General features: G+C 36.8%; 1 protein-coding gene across 2 annotated transcripts; it reads left to right on the top strand.

The window, feature by feature from the left end:
* The first annotated feature begins 25 nt into the window (after window positions 1-25).
* Window positions 26-19,288, top strand: KPNA5 (karyopherin subunit alpha 5). 2 transcript variants are annotated; one of them, XM_075747947.1, is made up of 14 exons: window positions 26-159; window positions 2,389-2,522; window positions 4,819-4,920; window positions 5,003-5,102; window positions 5,901-5,995; window positions 6,819-6,950; window positions 7,858-7,946; window positions 9,363-9,462; window positions 11,112-11,275; window positions 12,355-12,433; window positions 13,474-13,599; window positions 14,678-14,805; window positions 16,442-16,620; window positions 18,597-19,288. In XM_075747947.1, exons 1-14 carry the CDS (start codon window positions 156-158, stop codon window positions 18,782-18,784), a joined length of 1,620 nt encoding a protein of 539 aa, XP_075604062.1. In that variant the 5' UTR covers window positions 26-155; the 3' UTR covers window positions 18,785-19,288. The 2 variants fall into 2 exon arrangements, with proteins under 2 accessions (XP_075604062.1, XP_075604063.1); XM_075747948.1 differs by lacking the exons at window positions 26-159; window positions 2,389-2,522 and adding an exon at window positions 3,144-3,255 and having other exon boundaries at window positions 18,597-18,928.
* Window positions 19,289-20,731: the final 1,443 nt, after the last annotated feature.

Here is a 20,731-nt window from a genome sequence, read left to right on the forward strand (position 1 = left end):
AGAGCCTGCTGGGAGCGGAGGGGCCCGCCCCCCGGCCAGTGCGGCGCGCGGCGGGGCGGCGTCCGCCATCTTGAATTGCGATCAGGTGCCGCGCTCCGGAGCGGAGTGGGGTTTTGTCGCTTGGAGGGCGGCGGGTGCCGTGCGTCTCCGTTTCGATGGGTAAGGGTGGAAGAGCGCTAAGAGCTGCCGGGGAGAGGGATGAGGGGCTGCGCCCCTCTCCGGGGCGGAGTGCGGTGTGGTACGGTACAGTGTCGTGCCTCTTGCTGTAAGGCTGCCCCGCGCAGGCCGGTCTCCTGGCTGCTCGGGGATGGCTGGCGGTAGCGGGGCGTTGCCGCGCACGGCAGCTCGGTCCGCGCCAGGCGGGGCGATCGGTGCTGGGACGGGGTCTTCCCGCGCTCTTCGCCGCTTCTTCAGAGGGCTGCCGTCCTCCCGCTTCCCTGCCCTGCCGCTCGTGGAGGGGACTTTTCCATCGCCTCGCCAAGGGACGCGGGTGAAGAGCTTCGCTAGTCGCTCTTTGTGGCTGGGGGGTGTCCGAGCAGCCGGCGAGGGGACTTGTAGTCTGGCTGGGCTCTGCACTAGGGTCTTGGTCGGTGCGAAGCCTCCGGGCAGTGTCTGGAAGCCCGTGCGGCCTCGCCCGCACTGCTGGTCGGGGAGGGAGCGGTGGTACAGTAAGGCGCGGTATTTAGGGAGCCTTATGTAGGCAGGGAGAAAAAAAGCCTATTAGTAGGATCGGTCTTAGTCTAGGCACAACAGGTGGGCGAGATGCAGGATGTGGTGGGTGGAGGGATTTAGTGTTAAAACGAGCGTAGTTTTGCAGAGCAGAAGTGCAGACTTCCTTGGATCTAGATGCAAAAGTGGTGAAGCCTGTATAGATCAGGGACTGTCAGTCTTTTTGCCCTTATGATGTCTATACCAAAACCCTTGTGGGGGGAATGAAGCTGTAAATTCATAAACTTTTATTTTTGAAAACACATTTGATGACAGCTTCCTTCCAGTTGTGCTTCTGTAACTCGTTATAGAGCTGGTGATGTAAACTGGGTTACTTTGAATGCATGCTTCTCTCGTTTGGTTCATTGCTTGTCCTGACAGTTTTATTGGCACAACTAAATTAACAAGACATGAATGATTAAGGAAGTGATGATGTTCTAGGACTAGTTAAGCCTGTAGCCTTGTTGGGAAAATGGTCTTAAATTGTACCTCAAAAGTTAAATGTCAATTACTAGAAGATTGCTTTAGATGGTGGCACACTTGACATCGTGGTCCAGAGATGGCAGTAGTTTAGTAGGGCTCTTGGGAAGCAGATGTGTGTGGGTGAAACAGGCTGTAGAGTCCTTGAGGTGTCTTGTTGATATCAGCCTATGTCTGTGGACTGTTTTCCTCATGTAGCTTGCGTTTATTGCTCAGCAGTCCCTGGTACTGCTCGTAGAAAAAAGTAAATAGACCCAGCATGGAATTTGATAGAGAATTGTGTGCAGCTCAAGAGCTGTAGTTCACGTATGCTTATTTATGTTTTCTTGTTGTGGAAGAATTCCAGACAAATGGGAGTTCATGTAGAGTCTTAAATCATGTTTTTGACAGTTTTTTCTCAGATGAAGCTACGCTTTCAGCTTTAAAAACTAGCACTATGCTATTAACAACCTTTTTCAGTTGGTCAGTTTAATCATTTCAGTGACAGAATCATGTTCTTATCACTTTTATTTTATCACGACTGATATACCTGAAATGACAGGCAGATTCTAATCTTCTAATCCATTAAAAGAGCTGTTAATTAGAATGGGTCAATCATTTTATTAGTTTAAAATGGAAAAGAGTATGGCTATCTGGATGCTACTGACCCTTAATTTGTTTTTCTGCATACAGTTTAGAAGGAAACACAGCATAAACTTTAAATCCTGTGTTATGTTTGTGAGATACGCATCTTGAAAAAATAAAGAAACAATGCGGTTAGATATTAAATGAAGCAGTAATTATTGCAGGTTTTTTCCTTGGATTTGTCCTTATTTTTTAATACATTTAATCTCTATGAGAGGAGGAAGCAAATTCGTTTAGTTGCTGACAGAATAAAAATTTAGCAATGTAATGTTTTTGCTTTTTGTTTCTCAGCTTGCTCATAAGACTCATAACTTCTTTTTGCAGTAGCTTATGCCCTTTAATGAAGTATCTGATCCCTAAGATGATCCGTAGTTTAATCTGCAATTTAGAAATGCCTATCTAGGCAAAGATTTTTCTCTGATTTCTACCTTACAGATTTATGTTGATGAACTGGTGTTGTAAGCATCTACAGAAATATATAGCTGCTGCTGTAAATGCTTTTGTAGTACAAGAGATGGCATGTTTGCTTTGCAAGGTTTGGCTTTTAGGAGTAATTTTTCTTCTTTTTTTTAATAGACAACATGGCAAGCCCAGGTAAAGATAACTTCAGAATGAAAAGCTACAAGAATAATGCACTTAATCCCCAAGAAATGCGCAGACGAAGAGAGGAGGAAGGAATCCAGCTTCGGAAACAGAAAAGGGAAGAACAAGTAAGTGTCTTGGTGAGCTGTTCAGTGCTTGTGAAACTAAATTCATGATACGTGAACTTGAGAACTTGAGCAGAATCCGGAGCGCCAGGTTGAATGTCTGTTTTCTTTGCAATCTTGGGGAGCACCAGGCACTTCTCAACGAGATCATAAAACAAAAAAATAAACAGAAGCCCTCTTAAGTCACTAGGGCACACAGAGGAGAGACTCGTGTCTTAAGTTTAATCCTTAGTCTAGGTTTAAACAGGTAAGACTGGGCTGAAAGAATACTTGTTTCCGATAACGATTAGAAACATTGCACGCTCTTCTAGAGTCTGGGCCAAAGTTGTACTCTTAGAAGGGAGCGGATTATTTTCATCTTTGAAGCCATAGTTCAAATTGTCAAAGAGCTTTTCTCCAGTAACTTAGTAATGTGGCTAGCGATTAATGATCCCTGAACTATTATATATAACATTTGCAGTTGTCCTCACTGAATTTTTAGTGATTAGAGCATTGTATAATTTAATGGCTTATGGTAGTTCGTTTTCCCAAAATGTTTAGTAGTTTCTTGCCAGGAAAGTAAGGAATGTAGTTTGTGTTTCTGCTTGGTCTAAAGTGGCTGAATTTGTCTCCCACAACCTAGAGAGTGTCCCAGGCACTGATCTACAGTCTTCTCTGAGGTGGGAATGCTTACCCTTCTCCTGGGAAAGTGGTGCTACTGCATGGAAAAAGAATTTAAATTAGTTGGGCCAGAGAGGTAAGAGTAAGAAGTAGTATGATACTGGAGCATTGACTTGTGAATGGGTAACTGCATTGCAGTTCCTGCTGAAAGTTTTGTGTATTTTGTAGTAAATACTCACTAGATAAATGATGAAAATAATGGGTGTTTTCTTTCTCATGCTGACTGTCATAATTGTGAGAATACTGTTATCTTCTCTTTAATCTTAATTTGTTGGATTGGTGGTTTTTGGCTCCTCTTGAACTGTGGAGAACAAGTTTATACAGGGAGATAAGACTGCTTTTGCTCCAGAAGAGATTGGTAGATGGTAGATAGACCATGATCCTAAACAAAAACAGTTAATACATTTCAACCGAGAGCTTCTGTGTCCTTGTTGAGTGCTAGAAAGAATGGCTAGTCTTCCAAAAGAGGAATGTTGTTTCTTCTTCCTTTGTGGGTTTAAATTGAGTTAAACTCTGTTTATGTACAGGATTCTGCAGTTGTTTTGGGTCCAGGATTGTGTCCAGTCCAGAAGTGTGTTGAACAAGGGAGAGTGCCTTGGTTTAGGTTCCTGTTTGAAATATGGGTAGATGTAAACACAGAGTTGCTTCTGCAGTTTTGGGCACGTACAGTATCAGAAATCTAGGTGTCTATAAATCTTCAGGATTTAGTAGGAGGTTTCATTATTATGCTTACAGGTGAAATCTTAGTCAGTGGACTGAGTTTCTAACATTTATTTTTAAAGATACCAACATATAATATTCTTAGAATTGTTACAGTAGTTGTAAGTGTACTACTGGATTAAAGATAATAATTTTGGTTTGGTTTGGTTTCTAGAAGAAAACAGGCTAATACAAATGTTTTGCTTGTATGTCAGAAAATGAAGCATTCATTAAACATAGCTTATTAAATACTACAGTGCAGGTATGTACAGTGCATGCAGCCAATTTTAAAGTGATTTTTAGACATAGAGAATGTTTAAAGTTACATAATTTGAAAGTTCACCTTGAAGCTATGCTATTTTTGCTCCAACTGTATTAAAATAATGTTTCTGTTTTAATCTTTCTGCAACTGTATATGGAATATAGGTGCTGTTTAATTGTCATGCAGAGAAAGTATATAGATCTTAGACCTTCTGTTGAAGGGAGGAATGCAGTGTGCTGAAACACAAAACATGGACTCTGTGTTGATGATTTTAACTTAAACTAAAAAAGGAGAAAGTAGCTTGTAGAATACTGTTTCCTGCTTAAAAATAAATGTTAATTATGAGGAATAAAAGAGTAAAAGTAAAAAGATCTATATCTTCTTTTTCTTATATGTTGAAAAATTTATGGATCTTTGCTAATTGAAGAGAACTTCAGTTTTTAAGTGTCTCTCTCTGAAGTGTTGCAGGGCAGTTTATTAAGATACAGATACAGTAGTGTTTTACTCCTTTATGTTCTTTAAACTTTCATGTAGAATCCATTTGCATGGATGAGTAGGAAGGTGAGTAGTTGAAATAGTTTGACCAGTATTGGTGAAAGCATTTCTTCAAGTGTATGTCATCAGTACCCACTCTATGGTGAGTTCTAATGTCTCCCCAAAAATTTCTTCTTTGTTTAGCTCTTTAAACGCCGAAACGTTTCTCTCCCGGGAAATGAAGAATCTATGGTAGAAAGTCCAATTCAGGATCCTGATGTCAGCTCAACTGTACCTATTCCAGAGGTAGTTACTTTAGAGTGTGTATAGAATGTTATCTGTTAATGTGCATAGCACTAGACCTAAGAAATCCTCCTTTTGTTTTTAGGAAGAAGTTATTACAGTAGATATGGTGCAGATGATTTTCTCAGACGATCCTGATCAGCAGCTCACAGCAACTCAGAAATTCAGAAAATTGCTATCTAAAGGTATGTAAATGTTGCCTCATTATTTTTTTTTGTTGTTGTTCCTTCTGTGTTGTTATGAATTTTAGTCATAGAGAGTCAGTTAACCTTTAGTTTTGTTTCACTTTAAAATAGAGCTTGCTGAAACTTCTAGTTCTGTTTATGGAGAAACCGTGCCAAATCTATTCCGACCTAATGGCTAAATACAGAAGGCTTCATTATTCTAATGTTAAGTCCTTCAGACAAAGTAACAAAAGCAAGGATATTTTGATTGAAGTGTCCAGGGCAGTAACTAACTGCACACTAACATTACTTACAGCACTTATTGTAGTGATTCAATTTCTGATTCTCATTCTGTATTTGAGGGGAGAAAAATTATATTGTTGCCAAAGAACAGTTGTAACTTGTTTTTGTTGAGATTAAGACATGCAGTCTTTAATGCAAGTACGTGTATAGCATGATAGGTAGAGGTATGCTTGGTGATTTAAAATAGTATCTAATCATAATTGCTCTTACACTGACCTGAGCTACTGACTGAGGGAACAGTGTTTTGTAATGAGTTACTAACATACCAGTGGATAATAGTATGGGTTACTATTATTATACATAATAGGGTGTTTACTAAATTGTGGCACTTTATGGAGATGATCCTGCACTCTTCTGAAGTCAAACGTTTAGCTCCTTCATTTAAGATTAAAATGATTGAATGCTAAAAGTTGTAAGAACCAAGAATCGTGCTCATGTTTTGTGTCATACTGAAAAGGTAATTTATTTGGGGTTTTTTGTTAGACTTACACAAATATGTTTGTTTTTATCCCCTAGAGCCTAATCCACCTATAGATGAAGTAATACAAAAACCAGGAGTAGTACAGAGATTTGTGAAGTTTCTAGAGAGGAATGAGAATTACACTCTGCAAGTGAGTTTGGTAATGACGGGCGGTTTGGAATGGGATTAGAAACCTGCCAAAACAGCTTTGGAAAACATGTGATTTTTATTTTTTTTAATAACCTAATTTAAGTATTTTTAACCACCAAAGCTGTAAATTTTAGTTGTCTAAAATATCAGTTACTGCTACTGAAATTGTGACTTGAGTCTTGTGAATTTCATAGTAGTCTTTAGGGTTCTGTATTCAGCTGGTCAAATATTTTGGTGTTGAAAGCAGAATGTGTTCAAGAGAGTTTCCGGAGTGGAAGGTATCTTAAGATCATCAGCATTGATATGTGAGCAGACATCAGACTCTGTGTTGAGTGTATTGTTGTACTTCCCATTTGAAATCTTAGAAAAGAAAAAAACACAGGAAACTGAAAGGCTTGTGTGAAACACTTTTAGAAAAACTTTGAAAAATACATGATTAACGATAAGCGTAACTAGTTCTGTCTACTTGTGGTAGCCCATGGAATAGCACTTAGGCCTTGTGTACTAGAATAATTAACTTAATATAGAATAAACAGAAGGGATTTATACTAGTTAATAGAGATTTGAAATCTTCCTTACAGTTAGCACTGCAAGCCAAAACCTAAAAATAATTTAGATACTGAAGGTGCTTATTAAATAGAGATTTTGTCAATGCCAATTATTTTATTGTGTAGAAAGTACAATAATAGTAATAATTGCATTTCAGTGGAAAGGAAAAAAAATTGGAAAATTAACCTCTGCAACTCTCATGTCAAACTGTTTTTCATAAATTTAAGCTTTACTGCTGAGTGGTTTAACATGGTCCTCTTTGTGCTCCTCAACAGTTTGAAGCAGCTTGGGCTTTGACAAACATAGCATCTGGAACTTTTCTACACACCAAAGTTGTAATTGAAACCGGAGCTGTCCCAATTTTTATTAAATTGCTTAGTTCAGAACATGAAGATGTACAGGAGCAGGTAACTGTTTTCTTAGGGTGTTCTATAACTACTTAAAATTAATTCATGAATGTCTTTTTTTTGGGGGTGTGCGTGGTTAGAGAAGTTTGGAGCCCCATTTGCCTACTAGCCCATTGATCTGGCTCCAGGAAGATAAAAATTTACCTTCAGTGTATTTTTTTCCCTTGTGTGGTTTTTTTTTTTTTTCCTCTGATTTTTTCAGTTTTCTTTGAACATCTTTTTTATTTCATGTTGTTGAGTAATTTGAAGAAAGCATCTCATTCTACTGTGGCATTTGCAGGTGGACAGGATCTAAAACACCGTAATAGAAAGAAAATAGTAGAAAACAATGTGGATTTTTTTTCTGAAAGTTACTGTGCAACTTTATTTACTATATACTTCTGCTCTTCCATCTTACTATGTTACAGTCTTCATTAACATTTTCCTGGACTTTCTTTTTTTGGTTTGGTTTTGGGGTTTTTTTGTTTGTTTAAGAGGCTGCAACTTACTGGCTTTTGTTTAGCATGTTTGAAAGTTCGTATAGTAAAAGTTCAGGATTTAGCTTTTTTTATTCCTCATACATTGTTTGCAACTTTGAGCCAGTTTTATTAAATCTATTATACATAGTGAGCAAATGTAACTATTGAAAAGAGTGTGAGTATCTTTTTTGTTGAAAAGCACATGAATCAACATATTTTCATAACAGAAGACTGACTTTCCTTGAAAGGATGACTTCAAGTGTAGGTAATTGACTTTGTACAAGTTCACCAAAACTGGAATATAGAAATCAGTAGTCTTCTGAAATTTTATATTTGGAATGATACTGCTTTTTTGATTCTATAATATTTGCTGTAAATATTATATAGATGATCTGTAAAAGTTGATTTGCAAGCATGTATAAATTTACTTGGATGCTTTCCTTTTTAAGGCAGTGTGGGCTCTTGGTAACATTGCTGGTGATAATGCAGAATGCAGAGACTTTGTTTTAAACTGTGGAATATTACCACCTCTCTTGGAGTAAGTGTTGTAAATTAATACTATAACTATGCAGATATAGATAGCTGTAAACTTCAACTTAAAATTTATTTGAAATTAATATAAGCTTTTTGCTGAATTGAGAATGTTTCTTTTTTATTATATTGCTATGACTCTAATGTTTTGATTAACCGAGCTTCGTGCATATCTTTAATTAGTCCATGACTGGAAGCTTTTCAGTGTTTGCAAAAGGAGAGAAGAGTTATTTCACAGTGTGTTGGTTTTGGCTGGGTAGAGTTGATTTTCTTCATACTAGCTTGTATGGGGCTATGTTTTGGATTTGTGCTGAAAACAGTGTTGATAACACAGGGGTGTTTTCATTACTGCTGAGCAGTGCTTACACAGAGTCAAGGCCTTTGCTGCTTCTCACCCCACCCCACCAGCGAGTAGCTGGGGGTGCACAAGAAGTTGGGAGGGGACACAGCTGGGACAGCTGACCCCAACTGACCAAAGGGATATTTCTGTATTGTGCAGAACTCTGTGTTGCCAGAGTTGTGGGTATATAGAGTGGGAGAGATGATTTAATTTACACTTGGATTTATGTGATTCCAACTGGCTGGGCAATAGGCTGCTTTTACCATCTTTGTCTAGTAGCTCCAAGCTCCAGTCTTGCTATCTATCTATCCATTTGCTTGTTGAGGTGAGCTGGCAGAGTAGTTATGTGAGCTGTGTTCCACCGGACGATTTCTCTTCACTAGAAATGGTGTTCCAGCATTTACTATACACTTACAATAGGATCTAAGGTAGCTTCATCACAGGGAATTACACAACACAAACTTTGTTCAATTTATTATTGTTTAAAATAATAAAATGTTTTAAAACATTTGTAAAACAGCTTAAAATAATAGATGAGAATGTGATTGCCTTCCTCAAGTATTTAAAGGATTAACAATTTTAGATGTTTTGCTATGTATCTGAAAGTCAACTTGATTTTTTCAGGTGTTAACTTTTTCGCATTCTATTCAGCAAAAAACAGTAAAGCATTAATTTTTTTTAGATCTTAAGTCCTAACTTTTTATGGAACTATGTTTATTATTATTAATCGTATTCTCTGTCAACATCAAAGTTAATTCAAGGGAGGGTTTCATCTCCTACTTCCTTCCGAAGACCCTCAGAAAAGATTAGTTGAATGATTTGTCATATAAGCAATGGTGTACTTCATATGCATATACTTGATTAGGGAATGAGATGTCTATGCAAAACAATTTATTCAGATACAGTTGATTGTCAGAAAATATTTGCAGCATGTAAACTATGAAGAGACATAAATGGAAACTAGTGCCCAATAATAGGATTTCTTTTCCTGATTTGAGGTATTGTTGATAATAACAGACATAAAAAGACTTACCTATTCAGTAAGAAAGTATTATTTCTTTAATTGTTGTGTCTTTTTGGCAGGCTGTTAACAAATTCAAATCGTCTTACAACAACTAGAAACGCGGTCTGGGCTCTCTCAAATCTCTGTAGGGGAAAGAACCCACCTCCAGACTTCAGTAAGGTATAAGAAAGAATTCATTTTGAGAAATTAGAAAGCTGAAGACGACTTATGTTTGTAATATGCTATAACCGCAGAATCTTTGAATCTGCAGATAAACTCAATTTTATCTTTCTAATGTAATTACACCGTCTTGTCCATCTGTTGTATTTGCACAAAATCATCTACTTTGACACCTTTCAGCAATAAAATTAAATTACTTAGAAATTTGAGATTGTAGTTAGTCAGATGCAAGTAGTCATTCACTGGTATGAAATTATGTAAAAATAATACATTCAGCCCATAACCACTTGGGGCTGTATTTTCTCTAGATCTGTTTTAGAGGATGTGAGTTACGATTGAAGCTTTTTTTTTAAAATTACTTTTTTTAATTTTTATTTTATGATTGCAAGCGCATGTTGCAGAAATAAAATTTTGAATTTTCTTATCTGTGAGATGCAGTTAAATCAGCCTGTGATGACAAAGGTGATTTGCCTGTATGCTCTCCCCTTCACTTCCTCCTCTCTCCAGTATGTGGTTATAATGACATTAAGACTGTAGAGGCCAGTAGGTATTAGCTTTTTATTTTCAGTATGAAATTAATTTCTGGTAAGGTTAATGACATTAAAAGATGGAACTGAACATTGGGTATTCTGGTAGAAGAGGTTAAATGATCATTAAAAGATAATCTGAAGAGAATTTACATGCCTTGAAGCTTACTTCATGGAATAGTAATTACTGTCATTGCTACTTAATAATTCTTGGAGAGATACTAACAAAAAGGGGGATTTCTGATGTCAGTCTGTCACCTCACAATTGCTCTGCCTAAGTTATGTCCTTCAGTAGTGTTCGGTTCAGGTAGTAAAAAACCAGCAAGATTTCTTGCTGCTTAAACACTTAACTTTAGTGGGAAAGTGTTCCATGTAGGCAGCTGCTAATAAGAATACTTCCTCTGCTTTTTGTTTTTTGCAGTAGCACCAGTTGAACACATAAAGGAAGGCTGAATTGTGTAACTGATGCAAGATAAAGAATTAAGTTCTACAAAGAATACAAAATTCCCAAACTGTACCACTGAAACCTATCAGGTTTCAAGTGGTGTTAAGATGGTCTGGTTCATTTGGCTCTGTCTGTGTGGAACTTTTAGGAGATTAAGGCCAAAGACTACAGTTGCAGTGAGAACTGAAGTCAGCTGTTGCTTGTTTGATTTGGTTCAGTGAACGCTGAGTCCTCTGTGAATTACTCTGAGTTTCTTTGTGGTAAAGCAATTGTAAATTTGTTATTACAAATAACCTCCAGTACTCCTATAAAGACAGCAGTATCAAAAAATGTTATTGCTTTGAAATTCTGTTCCCTGAGTGATTCAAAAAAGCATCAATAATTCCTGATCATCTGTTTATCTGTAAAAGCTGATGGTTCTTGTTTAAGCTGAACAATTACATACCTAATATAATGTCTCTGATAAATGGGCTGTGAATCAGAATTTATCCAATTTGCCAGTTTGAATTCGATATCTAGTTTAATGAGGAAGTGTTCCACCTAGGTCTTGATTCATTAATGAGCTCGTGTGCTTTGGCAGTAAATAGTTTTGCACCTTTATGCCTTTACAGAATGTACTCTGAAACTTGAAAAATATGAAACACCTAATTCTATGTGATATTTTTTGTTTAACCTAGGTTGCTCCTTGCTTAAATGTTTTATCAAGACTGTTGTTTAGCAGTGACCCAGATGTGTTAGCAGATGCTTGCTGGGCCCTCTCTTACCTTTCAGATGGTCCCAATGATAAAATTCAAGCTGTTATTGATTCTGGAGTGTGTCGAAGATTGGTAGAGCTGCTTATGTAAGTCTTCACCAAATAAATGTCTTACAGTACTGCTAACATTAATGAATTTGAATCAAGTTATTTTTTCTCACCTCAAGTCTGATTTTTTTTTTTTTTTTTGAGAAGCAATGAACATGAATTCAGTCTGAAATATTTTAGGTTGCTTGGTTCCTGGGATTTTTGTTGAGATTGACGGTGAAAAGTTTTCTCCAAAGTATTCCTTTATATTCTTTAAAATTTAATGTAGGATTTCATTTACATGGAAGAGTAGAAAGATGAAGACTGAAGACCAAGCTTGAATTGTAAATTAATTGCTCAGCTTTTTTTTTTTTTATTTATTTCACTGTTATATTTTGTTGTCTTAGCTTTCTAGGAGATGTAGTTGCAATGCAAGACAGTTCTTGGGCTCATGAAGTCTAGAGGCAGGCTTGTGCTACTTCTGAACTGTTCCAGTATATTTGTTTTTTGGTTCATTATTTTCCTAGAAAGGGAGACTAAATCCCTGTGTTCACATGGGGACTGCAGAGTAGGTCAGGGATAGTAGTTCCCAGCACCGACAGCTCAGCACAGTTCCCCATGAAAAGCTCATTTGTATAGCTGTCAGGAGAGGGTGAGGTTGCTTTTTCTTCTATAGATGCTTTAGGACGACCGAGTAGATTTCCTTCCTCTGCGCCTCAGACAGCTGAATATTGAAATACGGGCTTCACATATTGGCTTTTAACGTTACTGACTTACAAAAGGGGAAAGTTCATTTACAAAGGGGGGCTGCTAAGTTTTAGTATACACCCCTTTTGTTTCTGTGGCTATTGAATGATGCAGGTTCTAGTACTGTATTCAATAATACTTGAGCTGGTTGAAATAAATGTGCTGGACACGTAGATTGCTTTAAGTTATGTTGTTCCATAGAGATGCCCTTTCCCTGAATCAGCAATTCAGTTATGGGCTTGCAGTTGTCAAGTGTGGCTAAATAGGGGGAAAGTAATGCAGTGTTTTCTGTAACTAAAAATTTGCCACCTGAAGTAAACTGTTTTTCACTGAAAAAGCAAAATTATACTTTAACACTTGGTAATATCAAGCAATTTCATATTTGTTTCCAGGCATAATGATTACAAGGTGGTATCCCCTGCATTAAGAGCAGTTGGAAATATTGTTACTGGGGATGATATCCAAACACAGGTAAGACTCGTTGATTTAAGAAAAAATAATTGGCAGGTAGAAAAATGGTTACAGAATTTTGTAAAAATTAATTGTTACAAAATACATGTCTAGTACAGGTATCTGCATACATCAGTGAAAGAGGCTCTGTATAACTCTGTGTTGTTAATTTGACAGTCAGTTTAGGTTGCTATTTTAAATGTTAAATTACTGCAACGACAAATGTTTTTCTTACACGACTATGTAGTGGATTGTTTCATTCCTGTATGGTACTTTGAATGTTGCTTCCCATTCATGATGAAAGTAACTTTTTTTTTCCCTTAGTGGGGGTGCAATTATTTATTATCATTATTATCTTTTTATTTTTAAGTCTTCAAATGCATTCAAAGCTTTCACTTGTAAGCAATGATCATACTTGATTTGTCCATGAATTTGTATGTGATAGTCTTACTGATGGAGTTTATTCTAAAGATTTTTCTTTTAATTATAGGCAATGGAGTTGAGTTTGAAGCAATGCAGGAAATACTAAAGTCCTGCTTTCAAGAAAATTGTGTCTAAAAGGTTGACAGAACTAATGTAAAGGAAAAATAAGGAAATAAGTTAATTATGTAATTTGTTGTGGGCTCTATAGGAGACGATTTTGCTAAGGAATTAAATAGAAAACATCTGTCTTTTAAAAAAACAAATTAACAAATAACTATACAAATTAGATTTACACTTCTCAGTTATACATATTCTAGCCTTAAGGAGCCTAATTTAGTCTTGCTGTTGTCAGTCGTTTGGTCTGAACTTAATGGAGGGCAGATTCAAATTGCTGGATTGTCTATTCACACACTACAGCATTGAACACTTTAATTTTGCAGGAAACATCCTTTGCATGTATACACAACATACATGTATGTCTTTGTATACAACATACTTTGTATAATATAAACATGTTGCAAAATTTTCTTTTGAAGTCATCTGTAGAGTGCTTTTATATATACATATGTATATTGCACAAGCCAATATATAAAAGTGTATATTGTACAACCCAGTTTTCAATTCTCAAATTACTTTAGGTGATTCTAAACTGCTCTGCGTTACCCTGTCTCTTGCACTTGCTTAGTAGTCCCAAGGAGTCTATTCGAAAAGAAGCGTGTTGGACTGTTTCTAACATTACTGCAGGAAACAGAGCTCAGATTCAGGTAAAGCCTGTATATGTGTTACTTGAATGGTTTTGGTTTTGCTTTACTATTTCACTTGATTCTCCCTTACATGGAGAAATAAGTAGATACTATGTTGATTCCACATTATTTGTTTTAGTCCTAACTGTATGTAATTTACCCAATTTAAATATTTTCTTCTAAATTTTGAAAGATTGTTATGAATAACTTCATAAAAAATACTTTAACAATAGCTGTCATGATTTGCACAAAAGAAACTGATTAATTTCTCTCAGAGGGACTTGGTTGATGCTTATGAAATGGATGAAAGGATGCTTAAAATATTCTGATATCAACAATTGTTATTCTTCCCTGTGGGAGCATCATCTACTGGTATATTATCTTTAATTTTGTTCTGCATTGTAATATACATGTTGAAGTAATAAGCAATTTTTCTTTTTTGAAAGTTGAAACAAAATATTTTGTACAAATTAGTCCAGTGAAAAGTGGACAATTCTACCAATTTGGAAGTGTTGAACATTTTGCTTGGATAAAACACCTGCATGATGTCATCAATACTGAGTTGTATTCTTGTGGAAACTACTAAATCCTGACTTGTTCCAGTGGCTGGAGTTACCTGAAAAAAGGTTCTGTTCAACAAAAATGAGAATTCTGAATCAGAGTACATGTTTCAATATGATTTTTTCCCCTTCTACTTCAATCAGGGATGAAAATGTTACTTCTTGATATAATTTAAAATATATAATATAGTCTCCAGTTACAGTGTTTCTGTGGAGACCACAAACGTGTATAAAATGGACAAAGTGAAGTTTTGTTCTTGATCTCCAGTTCAAAAACTCAGTGTTTGTGTCGTATGATTTTTAAATGGGCCTATCCAGTAAGCACTATTCTGTCCACCAGAGAAATCAACAGAGAAGTTACTGTGATGGCTGCTGCAGTGCAATGTTGCAATAGTTCTGAATTTCAGTTTAGTGTTTGTAGTTAGCGTGGTGCCTTCTAACAAAGGCATCACTGACTGTTGTAGTGAAGGGTATTAGTGTTCTTTGTGTATACTGAATCTTTATTAATTATTGTAAAATATTATCATTTTCTCTCTTAGGCTGTTATAGATGCAAATATATTTCCAATATTGATCGAAATTCTTCAAAAAGCTGAATTTCGCACCAGAAAAGAAGCAGCATGGGCCATAACTAATGCAACATCAGGAGGGACCCCTGAACAGATTAGGTAAATTTGTGTATGTTACTATTTTCTCTGCCTAAGTATCTTCGCTAAGGCATTTTTGTTTCTGCATTTGAATCCTGACAAACGTAGCAACAAAATCTTAAACACAACTGTAATTCCTTGAAACTCTTGTCTATACAGGGACTAAAAATGTACAAATTCAGAAAAATGAGTGAAATATATGCAGTAGACATAATAACAAATTGACCAATACTGCTTTGTGTCAGTGGTATTACACCTAAAGCTTTCACAGGGTTATCTTCCAGAGGCGATACTGTATTGTCAAAAACAACTGGAACAGTTAATGAATGGTTTCAGTGTTTGAAAATGGAAAACTTTGAGAGGGTTGTTGAGAAAACTTGTGCAATGTGATTGTAGCTCTTTGTGGAGAGACTTCAGGAATTTTAGTGGTTTCTTCTTGTATTTCAAACTCACCATCAGTATTATTTCAAAGCAGATATCTGAACTCCTTTTTCAAAATTAAGTTTGATTAAAATCCTGTTGTCAGCACCTATTTATGTGCTGCAAAGATTGGACAACTTGTATAACTAGAACAAAATACTGTCTGATTTCTCTGAATACTGCCAGCATAGCCATCAGTTTGAATCAGTGGTAAACGTATTTGTAAATGACAGTGTATTATTTGGAAACCAGAACTGAAAGTGATGTGATAAATCTTCTGGTGCAGGAGATCTGTTGCAATAAGTGCATGCTTATTTATTTCAAATATCAACAGTCTTGGTTTTCTTATAACCACTAGGTTATAAATGTTAATGAAATTTGTTGGTTTGTTTTTGCTATTATTCTGATTGCTTGCATAACACGACATCTTAAAATTTAGCATATTTGAAAGAAATTTCAGTTCAGGACTTCAAATAGTAAATGTGCATGTAATAACATAAAAGTAGCTTCTCATCACAAAATACAGATGCATTATCTGTGTCATGAAGTTTTAGCCCTTCTAATGTCCTCAAGGTGCTGCTGACTAACTGTAGGATATTTTAAAGACACTAAAACTATATTTAAGCAACCTTTTAATGCAGACAAACATTATTGTCTTCATTTTACTTCATTCTCTCACGCTAGAAACAAGGACACAGGTTCTGACTTCTAAAAGTTCGTACACAATTTTGTGCAAAATTGGAAAAAGGAATAGCATACTCAGAATCCTAGTATTTTTTGATATTTACAAGTGTAAAAAATTAAAATTAGCACAGAGCAGTGTCCAGTGTTCTTATCTGTCTCTAGTGTGTTTACTCGATATTTTTACCATTACAAAATTTCAAATGCTGAAGAAAAGAACTTACTCGTAAAACAAACTTTTTCTCTCACATTCATTTAAACTCATGTGAAGATCATAAGTGAAAAGGAGTTGAAAAGACTGCAAATTCCACACTCCAGTTAGGAATATGCACATTAAATTTTCTTATTAGGATAAATTAGAATATGTATTCAATTTCAGACTGAGCTTATCTTTGTGTTGTTGAATGTTTTACATGTTTGTTTGTTTGTTTCAGCCACTTTTTTTAGCAAAAATAAGGACCAATAGTGACAGACTGGCATGTCAGAATAAATATGCTGGATTTTCAGTCGTTCTTTTCTCCCCCCCACCCCGCTCTGTTTTTCTGCTGTTATAAAGGTATTTGGTAGCACTAGGTTGTACCAAGCCTCTTTGTGACCTCCTGACTGTGATGGATTCAAAAATAGTCCAGGTGGCTCTAAATGGACTTGAAAATATTCTGCGTCTTGGAGAACAAGAGTCTAAGCAAAATGGAATGGGCATTAATCCTTATTGTGCCCTTATAGAGGAAGCATATGGTAAGAAATTACTTCTAAAACTACATGTCTGAACTTCCTTATGTCAGGCTGTAAAAACATAACCATTGTGAACCATTGTGAAATTTGTAGGTAAGTTTAGTATTAGTATAAGAATTCAAGCATAAGTGGGCATTAAAGGATCATAAATTAAGTAATGTAACATGGTGGGAAAGTGGTTAAATGCAGAAAACAGCTAATTATATCACCCTCATTGCTTTGGCCTCTGTAGTCACCAGAAGGGTTTGTATGAGCTCTTCCAAATCCAACTTAAGTGAAAACTGAATTATTTTAAATAGCTAAAAAGGAGTTTTGAATTAACCTAATTGACTCCCAAGAACTTAATTCTGCCAGCAGAGCAGAAGTTATGTCCTCTAGCTTGCAAACGATAAGCCCTTGGAAAGATAATATCTTCAAATCTTAAAATTAAATTTGAAAAATGATCACAGAATCATAAAATGGTTTGGGTTGGAAGGGACCTTAAAGATCATCTAGTTCCAACCCCCCTGCCATGGGCAGGGACACCCTCCACTAGACCACGTTGCCCAAAGCCCCATCCAACCTGGCCTTGAACACTTCCAGGGATGGGGCCTCCACAGCCTCTCTGGGCAACCTGTTCCAGTGCCTCACCACCCTCACAGTGAATAATTTCTTTCTAATATCTAATCTAAATCGACCCTCCTTCAGCTTGAACCCATTACCCCTTGTCCTGTCACTCCATGCCCTTGTAAACAGTCCCTCACCAGCTTTCCTGTAGGCCCCTTCAGGTACTGGAAGGCCGCAATTAGATCTCCCCGGAGCCTTCTTTTCTCCAGGCTGAACAATCCCAACTCCCTCAGCCTGTCTTCATAGGAGAGGTGCTCCATCCCTCTGATCAGCTTCGTGGCCCTCCTCTGGACTCGCTCCAACAGCTCCATGTCTCTCCTGTACTGGTGCCCCCAGAGCTGGACGCAGTACTCCAGGTGGGGTCTCACCAGAGCAGAGTAGAGGGGCAGGATCACCTCCCTTGACCTGCTGGTCACACCTCTTTTGATGCAGCCCAGGACATGGTTGGCTTTCTGGGCTGCAAGCGCACGCTGTTGAGCTTCTCATCTATCAACACCCCCGAGTCCTTCTCCTCAGGGCTGCTTTCAATCCATTCCTTGTGCAGCCTATAGTTGTGCTTGGGATTGTGCCGACCCATGTGCAGGACCTTGCACTTGGCCTTGTTGAACCTCGTGCGGTTCGCACAGGCCCACCTCTCCAGCCTGTCAAGGTCCCTCTGGATGGCATCCCTTCCCTCCAGCATGTCAACCACACCACACAGCTTGGTGTCGTCAGCAGACTTGCTGAGGGTGCACTCGATCCCACTGTCCATGTCACTGACAAAGATGTTGAACAGTGCCGGTCCCGATACTGACCCCTGAGGAACACCACTCGTCACTGTTCTCCACTTGGACATTGAACTGTTGACCACAACTCTTTGCGACCATCCAGCCAATTCCTTATCCACTGAGTGGTATGATACCAGACTGGTATGATACCAGATTGTGCCCAGTGACAACTCTGTAATAGGGGATAGAATTTAGAGTTGGGGAAGACTGAAAGAGTAAAAGAAAAGAAATGGGGATATTGGAAATTGCTATAGCGAACAGTTTTATTCTATCCTAATTCAATACAGATTCGATGTCTTTGTAGACATGGCATATTTCTTTGGAGATACTACAGACTCCTCTTTGTCCTTAGTTTAATTGATATTATTTAGCATAGTTTTAAAACTAGTTTGGACAGCAGAAAATGCTGCAGAAAGTGAAGACTAGAAATACATGGGTTAGGAAATTAAGAATCAATGGTGTTAAATGGACTGAGATGATTTGGGATTGCTTTTTTTTTTTTTTTTTTTTAAATCTAAGTAGTACTGCTATACTGTAAGCTTTTCCCTTTGAATTCATCATTCATTTAAGCAACTAGATTTTGAATATGTTTTGTTTTGAATTTAGGACTCGATAAAATTGAATTTCTTCAGAGGCATGAAAACCAAGAGATCTACCAAAAGGCTTTTGAACTCATAGAACATTACTTTGGTGTTGAAGAAGAGGATTCCAGTATTGCACCTCAGGTGGATGAAAGTCAGCAGCAGTTTGTGTTTCAACAGCAGGAGGCTCCAATGGAGGGGTTTCAGCTGTAAACTATTCAAGTGAAGACAAGCATAAAATGTAAACACTTGTAGGGTTTTGTTTGTTGGTGGTTTGGTGTTTTTTTTTTCCCCCAGAGGTCTTTTCTTTATGGCCAAAGTTAAAGGAAGAGTCAAATATGTTTTGCAGAAATAGATGAAGAAGCAGCTCGTGCACTTTCGTATATTGTGTTAGATACAACTGTTCTTTGTTTTGTATATGTGTTTTTCATTATCTCTCATGTACAGAAAACAACTGTGAGTAATCATGTCTAAAGTAAAGCATTAAATGTGATTTAACAAGAACTGTTAAGCTAAGACTTGGTAGAATTTTAGGTAGTAGTTCTGAATTTTTCATGTAGTCTCAAACTGCATATCAGCAATACAGTTACTGACAGTTGCATTTTTGGCAGTAGGCTTGACTTGCCCAGTCTCTATCAAATCTACCTCTTGTATTGAAGCGAAAACATTGCTTCAGAACTAAGGCATGAAATAAAGATGAGCTTGTAAGAAGCTGAATTGGAATGTGAAAAATATTTATTTAACTTGTTAAACTTTTATGCATTACTTTACAACACAGTGTTGGAATTTATTTATAAAATGTATTTAAAAACATAATAGATATACATATATAATGCTAATTACCTAATATAATATTGAATATAAGAAAAAGCGTTTTCTGAATTCTGTGGGAAGAGGACTATTTCAGAGGTTTTCAGATTGGAATCAGCAGAGAGCTTGCTGGTCATTTGATGTTGGCTCTGTAATTAAAGCTGCTAAATGGCGTTAAAAGTCAGCCGCAAATGCAGTACTTTGCAGTGGAAGCAGTTGCTGTAGTTACCACAAGAACGTTACGATTATGAATGACAGAGATGGTGATTTGCACAAATTGCCAAACAGATGGTTTACAGCTGTCTCCTGTCAAAACGTGGTAACACCACTTTAGTTTGAGAAACATTGCAGTGTTTGCCTTTCTAGTACAGTAGCTTCTTAAAAGTTTAGACAGTAGGTGGGGGGTTTTTTTGACCAAATATGCTACCGCCACTTGAATTGTTCTTTAAGTTAACTAACTCTGTTTTCTTTTTGTAAGACAATAGAAATACTGCAGTGAAGAATGAATAGTGAATCACTCCTTTCCAGTTGAAGGAAAAGTTTGTTGTACTGTAAATAGCATTAAGTATGTGGACACCAAAACTAACTAGAAGTTATTGTCATCTAAATATTTAGGCTCTACAGTATACAGTGTTTGCTGTTAAACACTAAAAGAAATAGAATTCTAATATTTGCGTTAACAATTTTGAATACAGAAAAATGTATGCTCTGCTTTGACTTGCATAAAAGTAGTGTTTCTGGTGTATTAGTAATATATCTCATTTGGAGAAATTAATACTTTGGGTTAACTCTGAAGTATGTTTATTTTTTATTACCTGTAACTAATGTATTAACATCAAACTCCTGGGTTAAGTGAAGTCCTTGACATATGAGAGCATTTCATGCTTCATAGAAAGCGGCAATTTAAACTTCAAATTACTTACCCCATGGCACTGTGCTTGTCACTAAACAATATTTTAATGCACTGAAAAATACAGGTTAAAGGTGGTATCATTTACAGTACCATTTTATATTTAGAATTTTTTTTACATGCAAGTTAAGATTCTAAGATGTTTCACTTTGATGTTACAGCAATATATACTATATTGTAATTGAATGTGGGACTTGAAGTGGATTAATGGTCAGTTTTGACTAAGATGTAACTGGGAGGGGAAAAAACCTCTTTTTGAAGTCTTTGTAGTGGAAGATAGAAGTGTAAGAAGTGTATATAGGAGTGCTGTTACTTTATGAACTCTGAATAATGAGATATTTTAGCAAATGACACTTTAAACCTAGATTTGTACAGCATACAACAGTTTTGAATAGTGTGATATTATTGAGTAAAGCTGCCAAATTTTCATATAATGTTAG

The sequence above is a fragment of the Balearica regulorum genome, chromosome 3, assembly GCF_011004875.1.
Source record: "Balearica regulorum gibbericeps isolate bBalReg1 chromosome 3, bBalReg1.pri, whole genome shotgun sequence".
In the NCBI taxonomy this organism is placed as follows: Eukaryota; Metazoa; Chordata; class Aves; order Gruiformes; family Gruidae; genus Balearica; species Balearica regulorum.

What these genes read in the sequence shown, in the direction of transcription:
- KPNA5 (XM_075747947.1), top strand. An exon ending in CAACTGTACCTATTCCAGAG is followed by an intron (nt 4,921 to 5,002) that starts GTAGTTACTTTA and finishes TTTTGTTTTTAG; the next exon opens with GAAGAAGTTATTACAGTAGA. An exon ending in ATGAAGATGTACAGGAGCAG is followed by an intron (nt 6,951 to 7,857) that starts GTAACTGTTTTC and finishes TTCCTTTTTAAG; the next exon opens with GCAGTGTGGGCTCTTGGTAA.